This window comes from Syzygium oleosum, unplaced genomic scaffold, assembly GCF_021117445.2.
Source record: "Syzygium oleosum isolate NSW1041296 unplaced genomic scaffold, Sole_v2.1 Sole_v2.09, whole genome shotgun sequence".
Classification (NCBI taxonomy): Eukaryota; Viridiplantae; Streptophyta; class Magnoliopsida; order Myrtales; family Myrtaceae; genus Syzygium; species Syzygium oleosum.
In genome coordinates, this window is record NW_026607493.1 from 9361237 (window position 1) to 9382351 (window position 21115).

Genomic DNA, 21115 nt, shown 5'->3' on the forward strand with positions numbered 1-21115 from the left:
CATGTGAATTGCATAGGTAACAAGCTCGGGACATATGTTACACATGCTTCGGCTTGAGGCTTAGTGTTTTGATAAATTTTATATTTGGTAGAAAATCCAACTGCAATACGTAGCTATTAGGCTGAGGAAGACTATATGTATACAGGGCCTTCATAAACCCTGTAAACAATCAATGTGAAGTATCACCTTCAAAACCCCCTTTCACGTGCAAACTGGACGAATAACGACACATGGAATTCAGACAAGAACCATGGGACCCAGCTTTTAATAAGTGACTTGATGATCGTTTTGGGCTTAGAAATCTGCAAGTGGGTTAAAGGAAAAAGAAAAGAATTGAGGAGCTTAGGCCAAGGTTAGCATAAAACGAGCACGTGTGACATGACGTGGCTATGTTGGTTTATTAAAATAGTTGTATATGAGGTGGCTATAACAACAGACTGGATGAATAACGACACATGGAATTCAGACAAGAACCATGGGATGACCCAGCTTTTAATAAGTGACTTGATGGTCGTTTTGGGCTTAGAAATCTGTAAGTGGGTTAAAGGAAAAAGAAAAGAATTGAGGAGCTTAGGCCAAGGTTAGCATAAAATGAGCAAGTATGATATGAGGTGGCTATGTTGGTTTATTAAAATAGTGACACTTGTAGGCCATGCATGTGTAGCATGCAATCTCTCAGCATTTGTATGTGTTAAAGGGTAAAAAAGGGTATAATGGTCTTTGGGATTTTGATGTGTATATATACCGTACTTTCTGATCAATAAAAGAGATTAATCATTCTGCTAACATGGTATCAGAGCCTAAACCCTAAAATTACCGTCGTCCACCACCAACCACCGTAGAACCCAAGGCCGGCGACCTCATCCACCATAGAACCCAAGACCGGCGACCTCATACAAGGCCGGCGACCTCATCCCGGCGTCCCGCCGGAGCTCCGACGAGCCAGATCTGAGGTCGTCCAGGGCCGCCGAAGCTCCGACGAGCCAGATCTGAGGTTGTCCAAGCCCGGCGACCCCATTTCCGGCGCCGATTTAAGTCCTCCAGGCGTCGATCGAAGGTTTCCAGGCCAGGCGACCCACTTCGACGTCTTCTGACGTCACTAGATGAGGAGCGGCCCCCTTCTGATGGCTGCTGATTGAAGTGGAATCTCGAAAAAAAAAAAAAAGTGTTCTAAAGTTTGACTTGGTTGCTGATATGCTTGAGGGAAGGGAGATTATTGCTGTGTATGTTGGTTTGGATGATTGGATGTGATGTTGGTTTGGCTAATTGGCTGATTACGTGTGGTGCTATACATGTAGATTGAGAGGGGGGCCTGAGTACTGTTGCGTATAACTACTGATGTGCCGAACTGATGTGTTGATTGGGTCGGATTTGGTCGATCATTTTGAAGTGTATGGTTTGATTCGACTGGTGTCGGTTTTCTGATTTACGTAAGGTTGAACGTTTTTTTTTATTTGGTTGGTGATCAGTGGTGTGATAGGTTGTGGAGCTTTGTTCCTGGTTTAGTGTGAGTGTTTGATTATGGCAGATAAGAACAAAGGAGTATTGACTGAAGTCGTATCTACATCTTCTAATCGTTTGACTGAGGAAAAATTAGCTGGGGTCACCAACTTTCAGCATTGGAAGAGAATTGTGGTGATAGTATTGACCGGAAGAGAGCAAAATCACCATTTGACAGGTGCACGAACTGCTGCTGATACTAAATGTGATACCATGGATGCCAGAATTCTTGGACAAATGTGGAATTCTATGGAATCTCATGTGGCTGCCTAATGTCAGAAGAGGAACTTGGTAGGTACAATCAGTTCCAGATTTTTCAGCCAGTTTCCTCTTCCACAGCTACTTTTGCTCAGACAGGTAATGCAACAGCATGTCTTTCATCTACCTCTCGCCCCTAGGTCATTGATTCAGGTGCTACCGATCATATGACTGGATCTTCAGGTATCTTTTCTGTTTTTCACAAGTCTTCGTCTAGTGTTACATTAGCTGATGGCTCTCTGTCCACAGTAAAAGGGATAGGCACAGTACCACTGACATCCTCCATATCTTTATCCTCTGTCATGTACCTCCCAAATTTTCCATTTAACCTTATGTTTGTTGGTCATCTTACCAAAGAATATAACTGTTTTATAACCTTCTATCCTGATTCCTGTGTTTTTTAGGATTTGAAGACGAAGAAGACGATTGGTAAAGGACATATGTCAGGGGGACTATATGTGTTTGATAATGCTACCAGTGTCGCTTGTTCAGCAGTTTCTCCACATCAAGTTCACTGTCGCTTGGGACATCCCTCTTTAGCAAGTTTGAAGAAACTTGATTCTTGGTTTCATTCTTTATCTAGTTTTGAGTGCGAGTCGTGTCAGTTTGGAAAATTGCATCGTATTAGTTATAGTCCAAGAGTCAATAAACAGGCTTCTCGGCCGTTTTCTTTAGTTCATTCGATGTTTGGGGTCCATGTCCTACTGCTTCAAAGTTGGGTTTCAAGTACTTCGTGACTTTTGTAGATGACTATTCAAGAGCCACTTGGCTATATCTAATGAAAAGTCGTTCTGAATTATTCTCTATTTTTTGTGCGTTTGTTAATGAAGTACATACTCAATTTTCTGCTTCTGTCTGCATTCTTCGAAGTGATAATGCCAAGGAGTATTTTTCTAGAACATTCTCTGAATTCATGTCCCAACGGGGCATTCTTCATCAATCTTCTTGTTCGGATACACCACAACAAAACGGTGTAACCGAAAGGAAGAACCGTCACTTGTTAGAAATTACTCGTTGTTTGATGTTTGAAATGAAGGTACATAAATCCTTTTGGGCTGATGCTGTTATGACAGCATGTTATCTTATCAATCGCATGCCGTCCTCTGTTCTTAAGGGTGCCACTCCTCACTCTCTTCTTTTTCCTTCTGACCCTTTTTTTCATTTGCCACCTCGTATATTTGGTTGTGTTTGTTATATTCGTGATCATCGTCCAGGACTTTCCAAACTTGATCCTCGATCTCTTAAATGCATTTTTGTTGGGTATTCTCGTACACAGAAAGGTTACCGTTGTTATTGTCCTTCTTTGCATAAGTACTTCACCACTGCAGATGTTTCCTTTTTCGAGTCTACTGTCTATTTTGATAATTCGATGGAGACTCCTACAGTGGATGATGATTCCTTAACATATGTTATTATGGAATCAACACCCACTTCGGACTCTCCAGTTATTCCTCCACTTGTCCAGTATGTTTATAGTAGACGTCCTCGTCATCATGTGGAGCCCCCTGCAGATGTACCTCAGCCTATCTCATCTACTTCATCTTCTCAACCTGAGGTAAGTCAGTCACATCTTGATCTCGATATTCCTATTGCTCATCGCAAAGGAGTTCGTAGTTGTACCAAACACCCTATTGCCCAGTTTGTCTCATATTCTGATTTATCTGCCTCTTGTCGAGCTAGTCTAATGACCATTGATAATCATCCTATTCCTAAAACTGTTGCTGAAGCATTATCTAGTCCAGGCTGGAGGGCAGCTATGGAAGAGGAATTACAGGCACTGGACCAAAATCAAACTTGGGATCTTGTTCCTTTGCCTGCAGGGAAAACAGCCATTGGATGTAAGTGGGTATATACTGTTAAGGTTAACCCTGATGGTTCTCTTGCTCGTCTCAAAGCTAGACTGGTTGCTAAAGGGTATGCACAAGTTTATGGGGTTGATTATGGTGATACTTTTTCTCCGGTGGCTAAGATGACCTCTGTTCGTCTTTTGTTTTCTTTGGCTGCTTCTGCTTGTTGGCCTATGTTTCAGCTCGATGTAAAGAATGCCTTTCTTCATGGAGATTTACAGGAAGAGGTGTATATAGAGCAACCATCAGGGTTTGTTGCTCAGGGGGAGTCTGGTCATGTTTGTCGCTTAAATAAATCTTTATATGGCTTGAAACAGTCTCCCAGAGCCTGGTTTGGGAAGTTTACTGAGGCGGTACTCCAGTTTGGGTTGTGTAGATGTACTGGAGATTATTCTATGTTTTATCGAGTTTCTGGAGCTGGTCGGATATTCCTTGTAGTTTATGTGGATGATATTGTCATAACTGGAGATGATTCTACAGGGATTAAAGAGTTGAAAAGGTATTTGCAACAGCAATTTCATACAAAGGATTTGGGTCTTCTTAGATATTTTCTAGGTATCGAAGTAGCACGGGCGAAGAAAGGTATTTATATCTCACAACGAAAATATGTTCTGGATTTGCTTACAGAAACAGGTATGCTAGGTGCTAAACCACTGGATACACCAATGGAAGTGGGCTCTAAATTGACGGCAGAGGATGGTGAGCTGTTGGATGATCCGGAGAGGTATCGAAGACTTGTTGGAAAGCTAAATTATCTGACTATCACTCGACCTGATGTTTCTTTTCCGGTGAGTGTTGTGAGTCAGTTTATGTCTTCTCCCCGTACCTCACATTGGGCTGCTGTAATCAAAATTTTGAGATACTTGAAGAAAGCTCCCGGTCGTGGTCTCATTTATCAGGATCATGGTCACAGAAGGGTGGAAGCCTTCTCAGATGCTGATTGGGCAGGATCTCCTATAGATAGGAGGTCTACGTCAGGGTATTGTACCTTTGTAGGAGGAAACCTAGTATCTTGGAAGAGTAAGAAGCAAAGTGTTGTGGCTAGATCAAGTGCAGAATCAGAATACAGAGCTATGGCTCAAGCTACCTGTGAGCTAGTTTGGATGCGTCAATTATTAGTTGAACTTGGATTCGAAGACCCTGCGCCAATGGAGTTGTGGTGTGATAATCGAGCAGCTGTCCATATTGCCTCAAATCCAGTTTTCCATGAGCGTACCAAGCATATCGAAGTTGATTGCCACTTTGTCCGTGAGAAACTTCAAGCTAGAGTTATTTCTACTAGTCATGTTAGGACCGGTGAACAACTAGCTGATATTTTCACCAAATCTCTAGGGGGAAGTAGGATTGAGTATATCTGTAACAAGCTGGGCATGCTTGATATCCATGCTCCAGCTTGAAGGGGAGTGTTAAAGGGTAAAAAAGGGTATAATGGTCTTTGGGATTTTGATGTGTATATATACCGTACTTTCTGATCAATAAAAGAGATTAATCATTCTGCTAACAGTATGCATTGGGGGAGAGATCACTACAAGAGTTCCTGAATGAATCGAACAAGAAACTCTATCACGAAAATGAGAGAGAGGGAGATCATATTTGGATAAAGAGAAATGGAGCTTCCATTATTTAGTTTTTGGGAGTTGAATTTGCAAATTGATAGTGTAAGTTGTTCACCCCCTCTAGCATTTTTGCAACGTGTGTATTATGTTCTATATGTAAAGTGGATCGGTAATGTTAATATGTGTTCATCATGTGATATAAAATATAAGATATGCAAATGGGCGACGTCATGTTTACAGGACAGTTTACAGAAATCTGTGCACAGTATAAACTAAGTGCCATGGGGGACAAAGTGCTACGCCATGGGAGCCACCTCTTGAACCTTGTAAGGCAGAGTGTGACATACACCTCTTGAACCCATGGGGCCTAGCTCTAGAATCCTACTAGTGCGATCACCTCTGTATATCGGTGGGGTTAGCTATATTGTATCATCAAATAGCATCTGTCTGATCATTCTGATCCCTTGGAGAGGTGGTATATTATTAGCTCGATCGATGAAGTGTCTATTTAGCATTGAGGCTGACTCATCAACAGTGTTTGCAGGTTAGCCTAAATTGGAAAAATAGGAATATTGAGGTCCTGGGATAAAAGAGTACGGAGCGAAAACTGAGTGGATTTTGGGCATTACAAACCATATGAGAAACGAACAACTGAATTTGGCTCTATTACCATGATAGAAAGTTCAGCCCAACAGATTAAGCTATCGGTTGGAGAGAAACTACATGTAAATAAGGCCATAATAAAAGCCATAAACAAGAGACGTGGAGAACACTTTTGACAATACTTAATCTCAAATTCTCTCGTGTTTTTTTACTTTCACACCGATTCAGCACTTGCACTTCTCTAGTCAACAATCATAGGAGCGTGGGATAAGTTATAATAAATGACAAGCCAAAGCTAACTGCAAAGGAAAAGAAAAGAAATAGAAAAGGATGTGGAAATTTAGTTCTTACTAGATTTCCTTCTCTGAACAATATCCATGTCACCCCTGTGGTTTCTCTAGGTTAGCTCTTTTTATACATGAAACAGAAATTAAAAGCCAATCGCTAAAATTTTGGTTCCTTCCAAGAATGAACTCATAGTTTCAACTATGTTACTAAGTCGAAGTAAACTACATTAGTTGCACCATTTTAAACAGCAAAGAACACAATGACAATGACATTCAGTTATGACAAATGCAATGTCAAGAAGGAAACACTGACTATATCTACTTGAAAATGAATAAAATCTAACCTTGTGTGACTGAATTATCCCATATAAACTATCAGGTTCATTGACTTGAGTAATTGCCGATACCAGTATCTCAATGTGGCAGGGAAGCTGGTGATGGAAAACAACAAAGCAAATGTAAAGGTACCCATTTGGATGCACTTCACAACACCAAAGTAACAAATCCATAGAAATATCAGAGAAATAGTAAAAGATAATGCAGTAAAAGAGCCTGCAATCCCAACAATTTGCATTACCTTCTCAGAATAGGAGAAATCAGGCCTCCCCAATGTGAGGCTCTTAAAATTCTCCTCACACCAATGCTCTACGTACATAATGGAGGTGAAGTATGATCCACAAGACTGAAATGGGGGAAACAAAACTTAGTTATATTGATCTGGCAAAAAATGAAAAACTCAGCAAAAGAAATAATATAGGAAGAGGAGCCACTGCAGCTGCCTCATGCCCCATAATATTGACAATTCCCCCCCCCCCCCCCCCCCCCCTTTTCCTTTAGTTAAAAAAAAAAAAGTCCAAAACACAGAGGGAGAGAGAGAGAGAGAGAGAGAGATGGTTTGACACTCACAGCAGCTGACCTTGCCACAATAAGGTAATCAATGGACATCCAATAGACCTGGAAAATGTTGGAGAAACAACCAAATTAGTATTTAAGAAGCAAGAAAATTCAAATTCGACAACTTCCAGTGATTTGTTTAGTCTTCCTTCACTACCCCACTCTACCAAGTGCCACGCCAATTTTCTGCTCTCCCTCAAATTCCTCCACCAAACTCTTAACCTTTTCCTGTGCTTTCAGATTGATCAAAAAGTCTCTTCACCAAATGATAGTGATACAACAGAATAAAAGACCTTATCGAGCTTTATTATTCTCTGCTCTGTCTATTATTTTTCCCACGAGTGAACTTTTGTTTGATTAATTTTTCCCGGAATTATTAATTAAATTCAAATCATGCACTTATCTTCTCAATAAGAAAATCTACAGATGCTTCCTATTCTTGTGCAAAAAGAAAGTATTCGACTATTTGCACCTATATCTGAATTCTACGGAGATCTTGGGAATCTCGTCATCTTCTTGAGGCAATTATGAGATTACACAGCTGATATTACAGATTAGTAGACTGCGGGGTTAAGTGATAAAGTTTGGTGTGGAGGAAATTTCAGGGTAGTCTATAATGTTCACGAGGGCCATCAAAGACCACAATATGGACCGGGTAATAAGGAGATATTCACTGAAGGAAATCTTTCAATTTGTGAACAAGGGCAAGGAGGGGGATCTTTTCAATTCATAAAACAGGGTAATAAGGAGATATTCTTGTGAGGACAAATTAATGAATGCTAACATAATATGGACAGACATGAGCTTGGAAGCATTGACAGATGATGGATCTTTTGTTTTTCCCATTCAGACATGACACAAAGGGAAGAAGGCTCTCAATTAGAAAGTAAAAGAGTTGGAAATATAATTGATATACACTGCAAGTCAGTTTCCGACAGCTTAAACTTTCGGGTCAAATAATTACTAACATGAGATCTCAGAGCACAAGAATCCCAAACACTTTCTTATTGTAAATCTACCTATTTTCTGTTATATATTTATATATATATATATATATATATATATATATAAAATTCCTGTCTCTACTTGTCTACTTGTCTATTTGAAACTGCGTCAAAATCTAGTGAGCGTAAGCACAAACTACAGCTAGAATTGGGGGTTTAAACCTTCACATGGAAGCCTAGGACAATAAGGAGAGTATTGAGATGTATGCTTGATTTATATTCTCAGTCCATTCTTTGGTAACAAGCTTTTGGAATAAATATTTACTTAACCAAAGAGATCTTACATGGTGAGTTCGTGGCAACGGACAAGCAAAGAGTGACCAATTTACTTATCATATATTCCAACCAATAAAGCTCCATACCCCCCCTCCCCCCCACCCCACAAAACGATCAGTTCTCAATTCATGATAACCCAGGAAGAAGGGAAGAAACCAGAAGAAGGTTGCATGGGAAATAGATGAAAGATCTTCATTAAAAGTGCCAAATACTCTTGAGCTTTCTCTAAGCACCTTCAATTGAATTTGACAGTAAAAAATGAATTTCAAAAAATTCTCTCGAATCAGCTTTAATTGACAGACCTCCTCTCCATCACTGTAGGCAGTTGTGGAACTGTTCAAGGTGAAAAAGAGGGGATTGGGCAGATATTACATCTTCTGAAGAAAAGAAAGCGAAAGACTGTTTGCTATCTTTTCTCCCCCTTTCAGATACCAGTAAAAGAGCACCTGAGTATGCATGTGGAGAGAAGGAAAAAAAAGATTTTACATGTTTGAGACTGGAAAGAAAATGTTTAAAGATTTGAACAAGTTCAGGAATAAGTTATATCTTTATCAGGAGGTGGTCTTTTTACAACTGTAAGTTTTTTTCCATGTCTAGCCTCCACACACTTCTTTCCCCCAAAAAAATAATAGTAAAATAAGACTGTGATAATGGCTTTGTTCCACTTACATTTTCAGCAAGCAGATGTGAAAATTATGTATTCTGCTCCCATTTTCCTACGGTTAACTCATATGCATTTCATAAGTATCGGGGCAGGTACCTGGATCTACATTCTGTTACACTCTCTCCCCTTGGTTACCACCAAATGACTAGTTTGCACTTACAAAGCTATAATTTATTCTGCATTAAGAAAAGGAAGACATCTTTACACAAAAAATCCTTTTTTTTATGGTCAGGATATCATCTTTCCTTTGCACCTGAAGCTAGCAGAGAAGTCTACAAGTCAACCATCATTTACCAGTAAAAGCTAGTCAGACAAGGAAGACATCTTTAAGTAAAAAATCCAACCATTTTTTTTTTTTTGGGGGGGGCGGTGGGGGGTGTCAGGATATCATCTTTACATCTTTCCTATGCACATGAAGCTAGCAAAGAAGGATAAAATCAACCACCATTTACCAGTAAAAGCTATTAAGAAAATTTTTAGATGGCTTAATAGCTTCAGTCCAGACCATAGATTCAGTCCAGATAGAATGTCTTCCAGTTGTGAGGAAAGGAAATTGTACAAATAAACCCAAACTATTTAAGATAAATGATAACATTCTCAGGAAACCGCTCTTCTACAGCTTTCTATACAAATCCACTTTTCTTGAGTTAGTCTCAGATAGTACAAAGCAAATAAAGAGATCCTAAGAAAAGCAAGCACAGAAGCAAACCCCACCTTTTCCCATGAATATGATGATGCAGAAGAAGGCAATTTAGAAGTTGAATCTCTAGCTGTTGTTGAGGAAGAACGCTTTTTTGATCCATGACTGGAGATCGTAGCATACTGAAGAGCCAGTTTCCCAAGAAAATCAGGATAAAGATATTAAAACCACATTGATGCAAAGCAAGTCACGAAAAATAAAAAACTAGAGAACACATTTAATACAGAGAGACATAGCATCTTCAGAACTATGTGAGGTGTTATTGCACTGATCTAGGCCTAAATATCAAACATAAATAAGCCAGTTGGAGTCCTGACAGTAGAATATGGAAAATGATGCTGATTACCCAGAATCAATTTAAATCCTGATTCTACTCGGGGAGTAATGCTTCAACTACCAACCCTAAGTTCATTACAGTCCAAGTACTTTTATCGCTGGTTGCAGGAACCAACAGCCTTTCATGAATGGCAAGAGCCATGAAGGGGCTAAAAACTAGAAATGCACAAGTGGTTGTGTGATCAAAGTAACCAAAAAAAAACTGCTGGATAGCATTCTTGAACAAAAACCGATTGTTATTGACAATAAACAGATGGCCAAAAACTTAAACAAATGAGACATGGGCTGTTCAACAGACTTACCTTAGAACATTCTCGTTTCGATAATACTGAAGCAGAAGCAGACCCTTCCAGGATGTAGTAGAGACGAAGCTCATTTAAAACATCCAAAAATATTTGGATTGATTTGGTTAACCTATTTGTCTCAGCAAATATGTGCTCTTGAACCTGGCAATTTAATACAGAAGGCCTCAAAATCCAAAGCAAAATAAATGATCCACCATCAAATGACATCTAATTTTTTAATAGATGAAAAATAAGCTACTACAGGACACCAAGGGAGTGAAAACGCATATATAAAAAGAGCTCAAAACGAAAAGGAGCTCAGTTATGAATATAAGAATTATAGCATTTACAAAAAGTACACCATTAAGTGGGATCTAATTAAGCTGAAGTTAAAGCATATACCAAAAGTGAAAGCAAAAATAAAAACAAAACTACAAAATTTGCACAAGGTATAGAGAGAAACATTACTATAGTCTCTACATCTCATCCTTACGTCGTCTACTGCAAACATCCAAATTTTGTGTTCAACTCCAGTTGGTAATAAAACTACCATTCTGAGTTCTAAAGTATATCTTGCAAGCCATTTTACAATAAAGATGAAAATTAAGCTATGCAGGTATCACAAATACATGCTCATGTAAAACTCCAATATATTCCACAATCTATTACTGCAGCCGCAGAACTCCTCTCTCTCAAGGTTCTTAAAGTCCATATCATTCGTTTACAGGATATACGGTGGCTTTATATACACGAAGAGTCAGGTTAAGCTTTACATACATCCCTCCAAATAGTAGCTCACACTATTGGTTTCACAAACTCTAAAAGAGCCAGGTTCTAAAACCTCACGCACTATTTAATATTTCACTTCGTATGTGGCTTCTCGTTGAGGTTATTTCCTATTCATTTACTCCACATATCTTCTTTATATGGTTTCATTCCTGTGCATGTGAGGTAGGTATTAAATATCTCACATCGCTTGCTGACATGGTTCACAGGGCCTTATATACATGTAATCTCCCTCTGCTTAAGATTTTGGGTTGTAAAAGAAAGGTGCATAAAGGCCTCACAATTGTCCTTCCTATTAGTATGGTCCAGAATGAGGACTTTCCAAAAAGTCACGGCCTCATCATATTAACTAAGTACCCTCGCCAGCTGTCAATGAACTATTAGCTTTATGTCAACAGTAGGATCCAACAACATATACATTTTGTAAGGAAAAACCAAAACGACGTAAAAGAAGTAGAATGATGAATAAAACTACTCATTAAGGACATATTACATATCTCACAGCAAGAAGAAAGAAACCTGTGAGGAGATCATCTTGGAAAAATCATTATCCAAACCCTTCCTTCCCGCTAGGTTGACCATAATATACGGAAGCAGGAACTCAGCCACTTCTACTTTTAGCAAAACAACATCTTGACATAGTCTGAAACAAGCATGGAAACTTAATAATTTAGTGCTTCCTAGGAGTTAGCTAGGTACCCAGCACATATGAACCAAGAACTTTTCCACAGAGGACAACAGCATTACCTTAGAAAAACATCATCGCAATGTCCAATCAGAGAGAAAACAAGTGGACAGATCCACGTATCAAAAGTTTTACCAAATGTTTCCCATACTTCAGAATTCTCCAGTGGTATTGCCTCGACTGAGATATCGATATTAAGATAATAAACAACCACTCAGAATTGCAGCTAAGACACAAAAGTAACCAAAGCCAACACACAGTACATCGGCACATCCTATATACTCCAAAGATCTGGACATGAAACTATAAAATTTATAGACATATACAAACCCGAGGCTTCAAGTTTCAGAGAAATCATTGAAAGTTTGCTTTGTGCTTACCATGTTTTATAGTATTCACTGTAAGACAAATTCTATGTACATTCAGCTTTTCCTGGGCAAGCACTACGGCCTAATCAGCATATTAAATTGGAACTGATGACAGATTACATCCACCAATTACAATGCTGCAATACCCTGTCAGCCCTTCAATTTTAATTTACAGGATCTAACATATATGCCAAAAATAGCGAATGATCCACTGTATTCGAATAACCTTGAATGTTACTTGTCAGCATGTCAATCCAGCTACAGTTTCTTCCGGTTATGGCCATCACATCAATACCATGCTAATCCAGTAATACCATACTCATAACAATCAAATTTTAGATTAACCCTCGAGTACCCAGGAGTCCTTCCATTATCGATTGAAAAATGCCTGTATTATTAATTAATCACAGCTAATAGCCAAATACATGCCTTAAACTAAACTAAATGGAAGAACAAATTAAATAGCATTTCTTCCACCAGCTGACAGAGGTCACACAAGAACATGGACTTTAAGCCTGCTTTATATAGGGTTCAGGATAACCAAAGGAGCTGCACATTCTGAAATCATAAACAAAAACAATGATACAGCAAAACCAAAGGGGAAAAGGCGCAAAAGGCATGATTTACCATTAAACTTCTGTTCCATATCCAAAAGAAGCTTCTCCACCAGTTCCATGTTAACCCCCCTTGAGTGAATCTATCCAAGGAAAACATAAAATGAACTCAAAGCATGAAGATTCACAAAGCCCAGAGTCACGATAATGTACAAAAACTTAAATTCAAAACAATTTGGAATTTTTAGTAGAAACTAGTCAGATATGACAGCTTGATTAAACACAGCAAGTGATGGAATCGGAATAAGCATGAATTAGGAATTTTATCCCAAAAGCTTAAGTTAGGTTAAAGGAGATTACAAATATTAGGCCGAGACAAATCCCGTAGATAAGCAAGGTGCGATAATTTAACAACATGCATCAAAGCCGAATCCTAAGGATTTGAATGACTGCAAGTATTAAAATTCACTAGTCCTTTGGATTCCATTCTATAAATAAACCACATGGAATGCATTTCTAGGGTAGGAAATTCATCTTTCGACATATTTTATTCCCAGGATGTAACGTGTGAGCAAGTAGTGCAAGATATATTTTAGTTGTCATTATATATGAAGACATGATGCCCAGACCATACACTAATTCCCACAAAATACCTCACCACCTGGGGCTTATCATTCCAATACAACAGTAAACAGTTCCTCTTTTTTAATTCTAATAATTTTAGAATTGCATAAAGAAAAGCTGACCTCCACAAGAGACCTTTCATAGGAATCAAACGTTGATAAAGCACTTTGACCCCTTTCAGTTGAAAGAATTCCCTGGTTGAAACAAACTTACGTCATGCATGATTCCAAATTCTGAAAATGTGTCTAAACAAAGAACTAATGCAATAAAGCCAAACTCAAACTGGGAGAACACCATTCCAGAGCTATCAAGAAGAAAAGCCATGAGAAAAAAATTCTTTCCTTGAGAAAAAAAGGATAGGAAGGACAACTGTGCAACATAAGGATTGTGACTTCAGTACAATCAAATTCTTGAAGTCAAAATTAACACTCAGTTAACTTGCTGCAAACCTGAACTATCCTCTGTAAGTTTATTCGTCAAACTATGTAATGGTAAATGAATGTCTACATAGGTATTGTAAGGCTCTTCAATAGTAAGGTGTTCCTAAGTCCTACGTGAACATCCTCTTTCCCGTTACAGTTCAATTTATAAATTATTCAGTTGTTTCCACCCTCTATGCTCCACGTAGCTTTTTCTTAGCAATTAGTCCTTGGCAGCCCAAAACTAATTACCATAGCATTTATTAAACTAAGAATCCTACTACTAGAGGAATAATTTGACATCAAGCTTAGATGGTAGTGTGCTCATCATTCACGCATACAACAGCATTATACTTGATAATTTATAATAAGATAATGCTCGCAAAGCGTTCCTCGGTCCTAAGTCCTAATCAACATCTTCTCCTTCTACGATTCAATTGTAAAAAGTTTCAGCTGTTTCAACCCACTAAACTCCAAATACATTCTTTTAGCAATTAGTCATTGATAGCCCAAAACCAACTTAAAGAATACTGATCAAAATAAGAATCCTACTACAAAAAAAATAATAATTTGATATCAAGCCTAGGAGAAAGTATTTTGTGCGTCGGATGCTCCGCGTCAGTCATGTAACCAATAGATTAGATACTTTTTTTCCAAGCTTAGAGAATAGAGTGATAGTTATTATGCATACAATGCCATTTCACTTTGTAATTATTCATAACAATTAATAACATAGACTGTTTCACGATCAACCTTTATTCTGTCCAAATTATCAACTTTAAAACACTCCAAAATGCACTTCACAAGAACCACTCCAAAAACTCGTGTGAATAGCTTTAACTTTAAATCATGCAGCACTCCAAAAACTCACCCTGAGAGCCTGCGATGTCATTTCAACAATTACAACAGAATCGTCCATCAAATACTTCTTCAAAAGTCTCAAAACTGCCAATAGAAGTTCTTCAGGTATGCCTGCTTGGAGTTTTAACTTCATTTCTGAAGCCCCCCCAGAGCATATGGGTTGGCAAACATATGCACGATTAGAATCTCCAGGACGATGAAAGACAACACAAAGCGAATCCCCAATACCAACCTTGACATAATCAGGAAAAAGGATGCGGTAATCAAAATTGTGAAGTACCTTACAAAGTGACAACATTGAGGAAGAAAAACTTAGTGAGCATACCCTAGACAAAAGATCCGACACCAATGCTCCAACACTGTCAATATTCTCAGAGCCACACATGTGAACTAGCGTCCAAACTGCATCTCTCATTTCAGGATCATCATGCCATTGCGTATTCCTCGCATCAAAATGCAGTTCGTTTGCAGATGATTCTCCCATTAGTAACTTCTTATGAAGTGCTTGGAGACTGCAAAGATAGTCAAACAGTGAGCATCTTGCTAGGAATAATAGAACCGCTCCAGCTGCAGAACTCTTAATAATAAATTCAGGACCATCTGTCTGTTAGGAGATTGAGTAATAGAGATAAAATACTACAGAAATTGAGCAAATTAACTACTTGCACCCTTATTTCGGTAAAAACACATCTTTCAAGAGGAAAATAAAATTGAATGCACCACATGTGGAATTGAGACTGTAATGGAAGAGATGACCACCTCCAGAGAAATAGCCTTGGTGGAAGATAGCACGATTTCTTTGCAAACTGATGAAAGGACATGAGGAATGTAAGAATAAAATAGAAAAGCTGTATTAGAACAGTTTGAAGTAAGCAACTATAGAATTGTCCCCAATATTGAGACTGCGTACTTTCAACAGGTGATCCCTCGGAGAGTACTCCCTGCATAGATCCTCATGAAACTCCCGCAGCTCATCAAATATTTTGATTTCAGGAAAAGGTTCCAATTCCTGGCCAGCAAAGGTCATGCTTTATGTGTAGATAAAAGAAGGCCTTTGTTAAAAGGTAAAATCTTATCACTTTTCATTTTAAGCGACAACTGACTAGAATATCACAGGAATCAGGCAGAAAGCTCACTCTAATATAATCATGAAGCGATGGGCCAGAATGCAAAACTAGCTGATGAAGCAAAGATAAAACTCGGGATGATCCGCTAGTAGGGTGTTCTCCATTAGCATTGGATGGTATGCAACATGTAACCAACTTTGATACCAGAAACTGCAGGACAAGCAAAAAGCAGTGAGCTACTCAATATCACAAAATTAAGCAGAAACGTTGCTAAATAAATTTAGTAATAGATTATCCACCTGAAGTTGCTCTCCCAACACACTGGTGATTTCTTTGGATGGATCATTCTCAAAAGTCTTTAGCAAAGTGCCTATTATGCGACAACACTGATCTTGCAGAGCATGGCAGTCGATATATTGCCCAACCAAATTGAAAAGGTAACTGCAAACAACATACTTGGCTTATAAACTTGGATAGATAACCAAAGCAAACTATCCATTGATCATATTGGTGCATTGTAAACAGATCCGACGGACTAGCTTTAGGTTTTGAACCTTCACCATCTTTCCAAGCAACAACCCTAAATATTTTTTTATGACAATTTAAAATACGGTCATTTCACAAACACCCCATATGTCCAATAAAATTTTATGGTCATTCCCATCTTTCCATAATCTTCTTTGACACCGTTGAAACCCCAAGTTCCTCCGATTTATACCAACAATTTGGGTGAGGGGTTCTATGCCTTGTAATAGGAGCCAACACCACTTAGTGAGATAGAGGTTTAGTTTGTTGTTTTATCATAATCCTCATGTTTCACATGGAATGGTCAACTCTTTGACAGGTTCCACTGCTATATTGGGGTTTCGGTCTCTCTTCCCTGGTATTGTCACAAATTTACTCCTACATGAAGAGGTAGAGAGGCTCAATAAAATCGACCTCCTCTTCATTTAAAAAATTCCAAAAGACCAAACAATATGTAGACGGTTTGACACCCTTACCCCCAACATTTTCTAATCTTGTTAAAACGGGGAATACACCTAGTTTCACTGTGTTCTCATCAACACAAAAGAAAGGCTCAATTTAAATAATATTCTCACCAACACACAGGTGCTTGTGGACTTGTATAGACCAATTTAACAGGCATTAATCCATTAGAGCCACAATGCAAAGGCAGATAAATGATGGTGGTGAGGAATTAGGGGACAAAAATTACAAAGCCATGCATAAAATTAAAGATCAGATTTTGATTGATGTCGTAGGGACTAGAATAGATTGGGGAAATAGGAATGTGAATATTGGGGCTTATTATCAGCAAGGGCAAATGATAGGTTGATACACCTGAGTTGATTAAACAACCGACCTAACACAATTACTCGGATGATGTACAAATCTCTGATAACTTTTTTGGTTAAATAGACTTGATCTTGCCAGAAAGAGATGGCCATGTAATAAATAAAAAAATGAATAATTGGCCAAGTTAGGAACGGCTTTGATAGGTCAGAGGAGGTTTCGAGGAGCAGGAGGTATCCGTTCAGTTTCATTAAAATATAGGTGTCAGTAAAACATTTCTTTCCAAACAATACAACATGAGATCCTACTTACCAATCTCTTCTTCTTTATAAAGATCTTTGGAATTCAAACAATGCCATAACTTTATACAGTTCATCAATGTTTACTCGACTTCTATCATTTCACTTGTCTGTTATGTGCTTCCTTCCCCTTATTAAAGGGTTTCGGCACTCAATTTCAAGTTGGTATCTAAGTCAAAGGTCTCGAGTTTCATTCCTTCCACTCCCCTATCACCCAGTTCCCCTTTCATTATACGTATAGGACTTTGACAACTATTTCACCCCAAACATCAGATTCACACGCTTAAGGCCTTCAACAACAAATCAGCCTTTGTCTAAGGGGAAGTGTTAGATGAAAAATATATTTCATGCCATTCTATAACAGCTTAAGCTTTTGAAGCAAACGATTATGCACTCAATTATAAGTATACTAAATATAAATGCCAAATTCAAATCTAAGGTGGTGAGAAAAATGGAGCTTGTAGAAATATTGACTTTAAAAAAGGTTCATTAATGCAGGACAGAGTGCAAGCCACGCAGGCAAGCCTCTTCCTTCCATAGTTCCTGAGACCAAGAATGCACAAACATCCTGAGCATCGACCCCTATAAAAGGATAAACACATGCACACTAATGTCCAGCCCTACAAGAAGCTTTCTCTTACTGATTATGACACTATCTAGGATAGGAGATCCCCCAGTCATCAATATAGTCAGTGCAAAAGTGTAGAAAAGAAATTACATAATGAGTAAACTCACTTTGAAGTGCTTGCTCTTGCAGCTCTATTCTCCAGTATATTTACAAGAACTTCGATTTCAGTCAACCTATGACATCTGTGCCTGTGATGACTCGCTGATGCAACCTTGTGATGAATTTCAACTATGAACTGCAGACCATAAGATAAGTTCACTAAGAAATGTAAACAATGTTAATTCATAAGAAAATTAGTTGAAGTGCAAGAAAATAAGAACAACCATAAAAACTCTATCAGAGCGGAAAATGTTAATCTTATCCACGACACCAATTACTGAAGGACAGTCTCCCCTGTGACAATCAAATGTGAGAACATATTTACCAAGATGATGCAGAAAGGACTAAGCAAAAAAGTATAGAGAAAGCCATGTACTGATCCAGGAACCCATCGACAACCATTCGGATTGCACAGGATATATTATCCTTGGAAAAGAAAGGAAGCGGATAATCTGACCCATCATAGGCAAGGGACAACAGGTGGCTAACTATGGACACCTAGAAAAGAAAACAAGAGAGAGTCCTCATCAAGACGCTTCATTAATCTCCAGAGCAAAATGATGCAGGTAAACAAAGAACTGACCAGATAAACAATTCATGACATCAGTGGAAATATTTTTTGCTGGCATGAAGCATTTATCAGTAAACAGTTCTGAAGCATCAAAGAAGTTATTCCCTTGCTGGTAACGTCTTAGGTAAAAAGTGATCGAGGTGATATAAGAGTACAATATAGGAAGATGCATGATATGAAATTTGCCAAGCCTTCACCGAATCAGAATTCAAACAGAACCAATACTTCAGTTGCTAAGCTTAATGACCTAACTAAAAGAGGCAATGCCCACATATAGCATATGACATAAAAAGATTTGGCACAAAAAAAGTACTCCTGACAATTCAACAGAAATGGTAGGGTATGAAAAGATCAAACATTTCATTATCAATTTCTCTCTTCTTTCATTCTATTCAGTTATTCCCCATCTAAATCATGAATACATTAGTTGATGAGTTATGGTAAATGTAAAAGAAAATTAAGTCCTAATATGAATGTTACTACACTAAGTGCTAAAAAGACCTAAATACGATAACAATTACAAATATCAAAGGACCAAAGATAGTATGGCTAACTGATTCAAAATTCCACCACTAAAATTGTATGGGAAAGGAACAAACAAACCATGTGCTTCTTAATAAGATTGTCCCTTGCAGTCTCTGACATCTCAGCAATCTGAAGAATAGAACTCTGGAGCACCATTGATCCTTTCTCCCATCCCGAGCTTTTACTGCAGTGCAGAGCCATACAAACTGCAAAAATTGGGACGAAGTGATTTTGAACCAACACTGCCAAAGGTTGACCAGAAATCTGGAATCAAAATGATCAAGTCAGCTAAGACGTAAAACACCCAGGTATTAGAAGTATAGCAGCATTGGCGAATGTGATTATCAAAGTAAAACATAACCATGCAAATAAAGAAAAACATATGCAGCTGACTTCAGATGTACGACCGTTTCAAACATTTGTCCTTCATTGTATCGCACAAAAGTAAGTCTCACTAATTGAAAAATCCTCACTGTCAACCCCAGATAAAAGGATGTCAGAATGAAATCATACCTGTGCAAGCCAGGTGAGATGAGATTTGCTGTCTTCATGCAGAATGAATGCTGGAAGAAGCCAATCGCAACAATACTGCACAAAGTAACTAGGTTCCACCTCTGAAACAAAAAAATTTCTCACCTGCAATAAAATAATTGAAATGATAATGACGATTCCAAAATGCATGCAAAGCACAAGCTCCTACAGGAACAGAAAACTTTACTTATAACAAAATATTCTTGATATACATTTTAGGCCCATCTCTTGACCGCTTAAACTTTTCAGACAAAGTGTTTTCTAACATCGTATCAGACCACATGTATATAAGATAATGAAAACCCTGTGAACGGTGATGTTGGATTAACTTCTACAGCATTAAATCACTTTAAGAGGAGATTTTAAATACATTCCAAACAAGGAACTCTAGGGAGATCATTAGGGTCACCACAAAGGACCAGAGGACGTAAAAGGTAAAATGCTTCGAGTAGTGTACACTCAATAAGACACATAATAAGCAGTATAGCAAACACAAGAACATTAAAGAGAGTTTGTAAAGTGTCGTCAAGGCATGAAGCCTCTGTAGAACAAATTAAGTGCATTCAATCAATATTTGCAGCAAAAGTAAAGTGCATCACCTCAACAAGGGCAGCCAAGCTTACACCACAAGTAACCCAGCAGAAGATGATAGGGCCCATGAGTTCCTCCAGATACTGCAAAAGTTCAAGATGTTTATGTAATTAACGACATTAAAGAAATCATTAATAAATTCAAGATGAATACATATAACATTAATAGCAATAATTAACTGATCGTATACACCATTGCATTCATAATGTGCTTCAGATTTCATATTAAAAGTGGGATAAAAAAAAGCAATGTCCATCACCTTCAACCTGGTACTGTATTGAAGCATTCTAGACAAATTGTCAAGCACTGCATTTGCCAACGCCCTGCAGGGAGCAAAGCTTCTGAGCAAAAATGAGGGTGGAAATAGAGACTGTCAGGCCCTAAAAAATAAGGAATAGAGAATGCTTGTACCTGTGACAAGGATCAATTGCAGAAATTACGCATATCATAAAGACGGCCTGCAAAGTTTCTAATTTAGATCGACTCAGAACTGGAAAAAGGGGGGAAAAAGGAGGCAAGCAATCCCAAGACAGATGAGGGATGGAAATCAGAAGACAAGTCCAAAAGAAGCATAGAAACTAGAGCAAGAGACCAATTGAACTTAATTATTATTGCATTGATTTTGTTAAATAGAGTCCAGTACATGAATGCGCTCTAGAAATGCAAAAATTTACATGTCTAAATGTCTTGTGCCGTGTACATTATGGCAATTAACTCATTTTGTATGTCATAGATTTATAATTACTTAGGGCGCGTTTGGCAACCGGTCAAATAGTAATTATTTCTATATTTTTGTTCCCAGAATCAAATTTTGGAACAGAAATCCGTTTGGTAAATTTTTTGTTCCCAGGCACAAATTTGCAAAAATTTGTTCCCAGAATCAGTTTTGGAACAGAATCAATAAGCAAAAAAAAGTTGCTTCTTGATTCTAGGAACAAGAATCAGAAATGGAAAAGAAATTTTTTTTTCTTCTTCTTCTTGGTTTTCTTCTTCTTTTTCTTCCTG

The 21115-nt window shown here is 38.1% G+C and overlaps 1 protein-coding gene across 3 annotated transcripts in view; it reads right to left on the reverse strand.

The window, feature by feature from the left end:
• Positions 1-21115, reverse strand: part of LOC115691131 (serine/threonine-protein kinase ATM) — a 58743-nt gene that overhangs the window by 24050 nt on the left and 13578 nt on the right. For 2 of the 3 annotated variants that reach the window (XR_008817175.1, XM_030617717.2), the window contains exons 27-49: positions 20522-20568; positions 20370-20433; positions 20119-20193; positions 19502-19624; positions 19067-19252; positions 18269-18390; positions 18117-18186; positions 17901-18028; positions 15873-16014; positions 15643-15783; positions 15417-15515; positions 15266-15312; positions 14832-15018; positions 14517-14738; positions 13349-13420; positions 12676-12745; positions 11743-11860; positions 11515-11638; positions 10228-10371; positions 9604-9711; positions 6958-7005; positions 6629-6733; positions 6396-6482 (exon numbers count right to left, since the gene is read on the reverse strand). Coding sequence is in view for 2 of the 3 variants with exons in the window: in XM_030617717.2 (XP_030473577.2) it covers positions 6396-6482; positions 6629-6733; positions 6958-7005; positions 9604-9711; positions 10228-10371; positions 11515-11638; positions 11743-11860; positions 12676-12745; positions 13349-13420; positions 14517-14738; positions 14832-15018; positions 15266-15312; positions 15417-15515; positions 15643-15783; positions 15873-16014; positions 17901-18028; positions 18117-18186; positions 18269-18390; positions 19067-19252; positions 19502-19624; positions 20119-20193; positions 20370-20433; positions 20522-20568 (2529 nt within the window). In the remaining variant the exon portion in view is untranslated. The remainder of the gene's footprint in view (positions 1-6395; positions 6483-6628; positions 6734-6957; positions 7006-9603; positions 9712-10227; positions 10372-11514; positions 11639-11742; positions 11861-12675; positions 12746-13348; positions 13421-14516; positions 14739-14831; positions 15019-15265; positions 15313-15416; positions 15516-15642; positions 15784-15872; positions 16015-17900; positions 18029-18116; positions 18187-18268; positions 18391-19066; positions 19253-19501; positions 19625-20118; positions 20194-20369; positions 20434-20521; positions 20569-21115) is intronic. The other variant, XM_056314415.1, reaches the window with a different exon arrangement.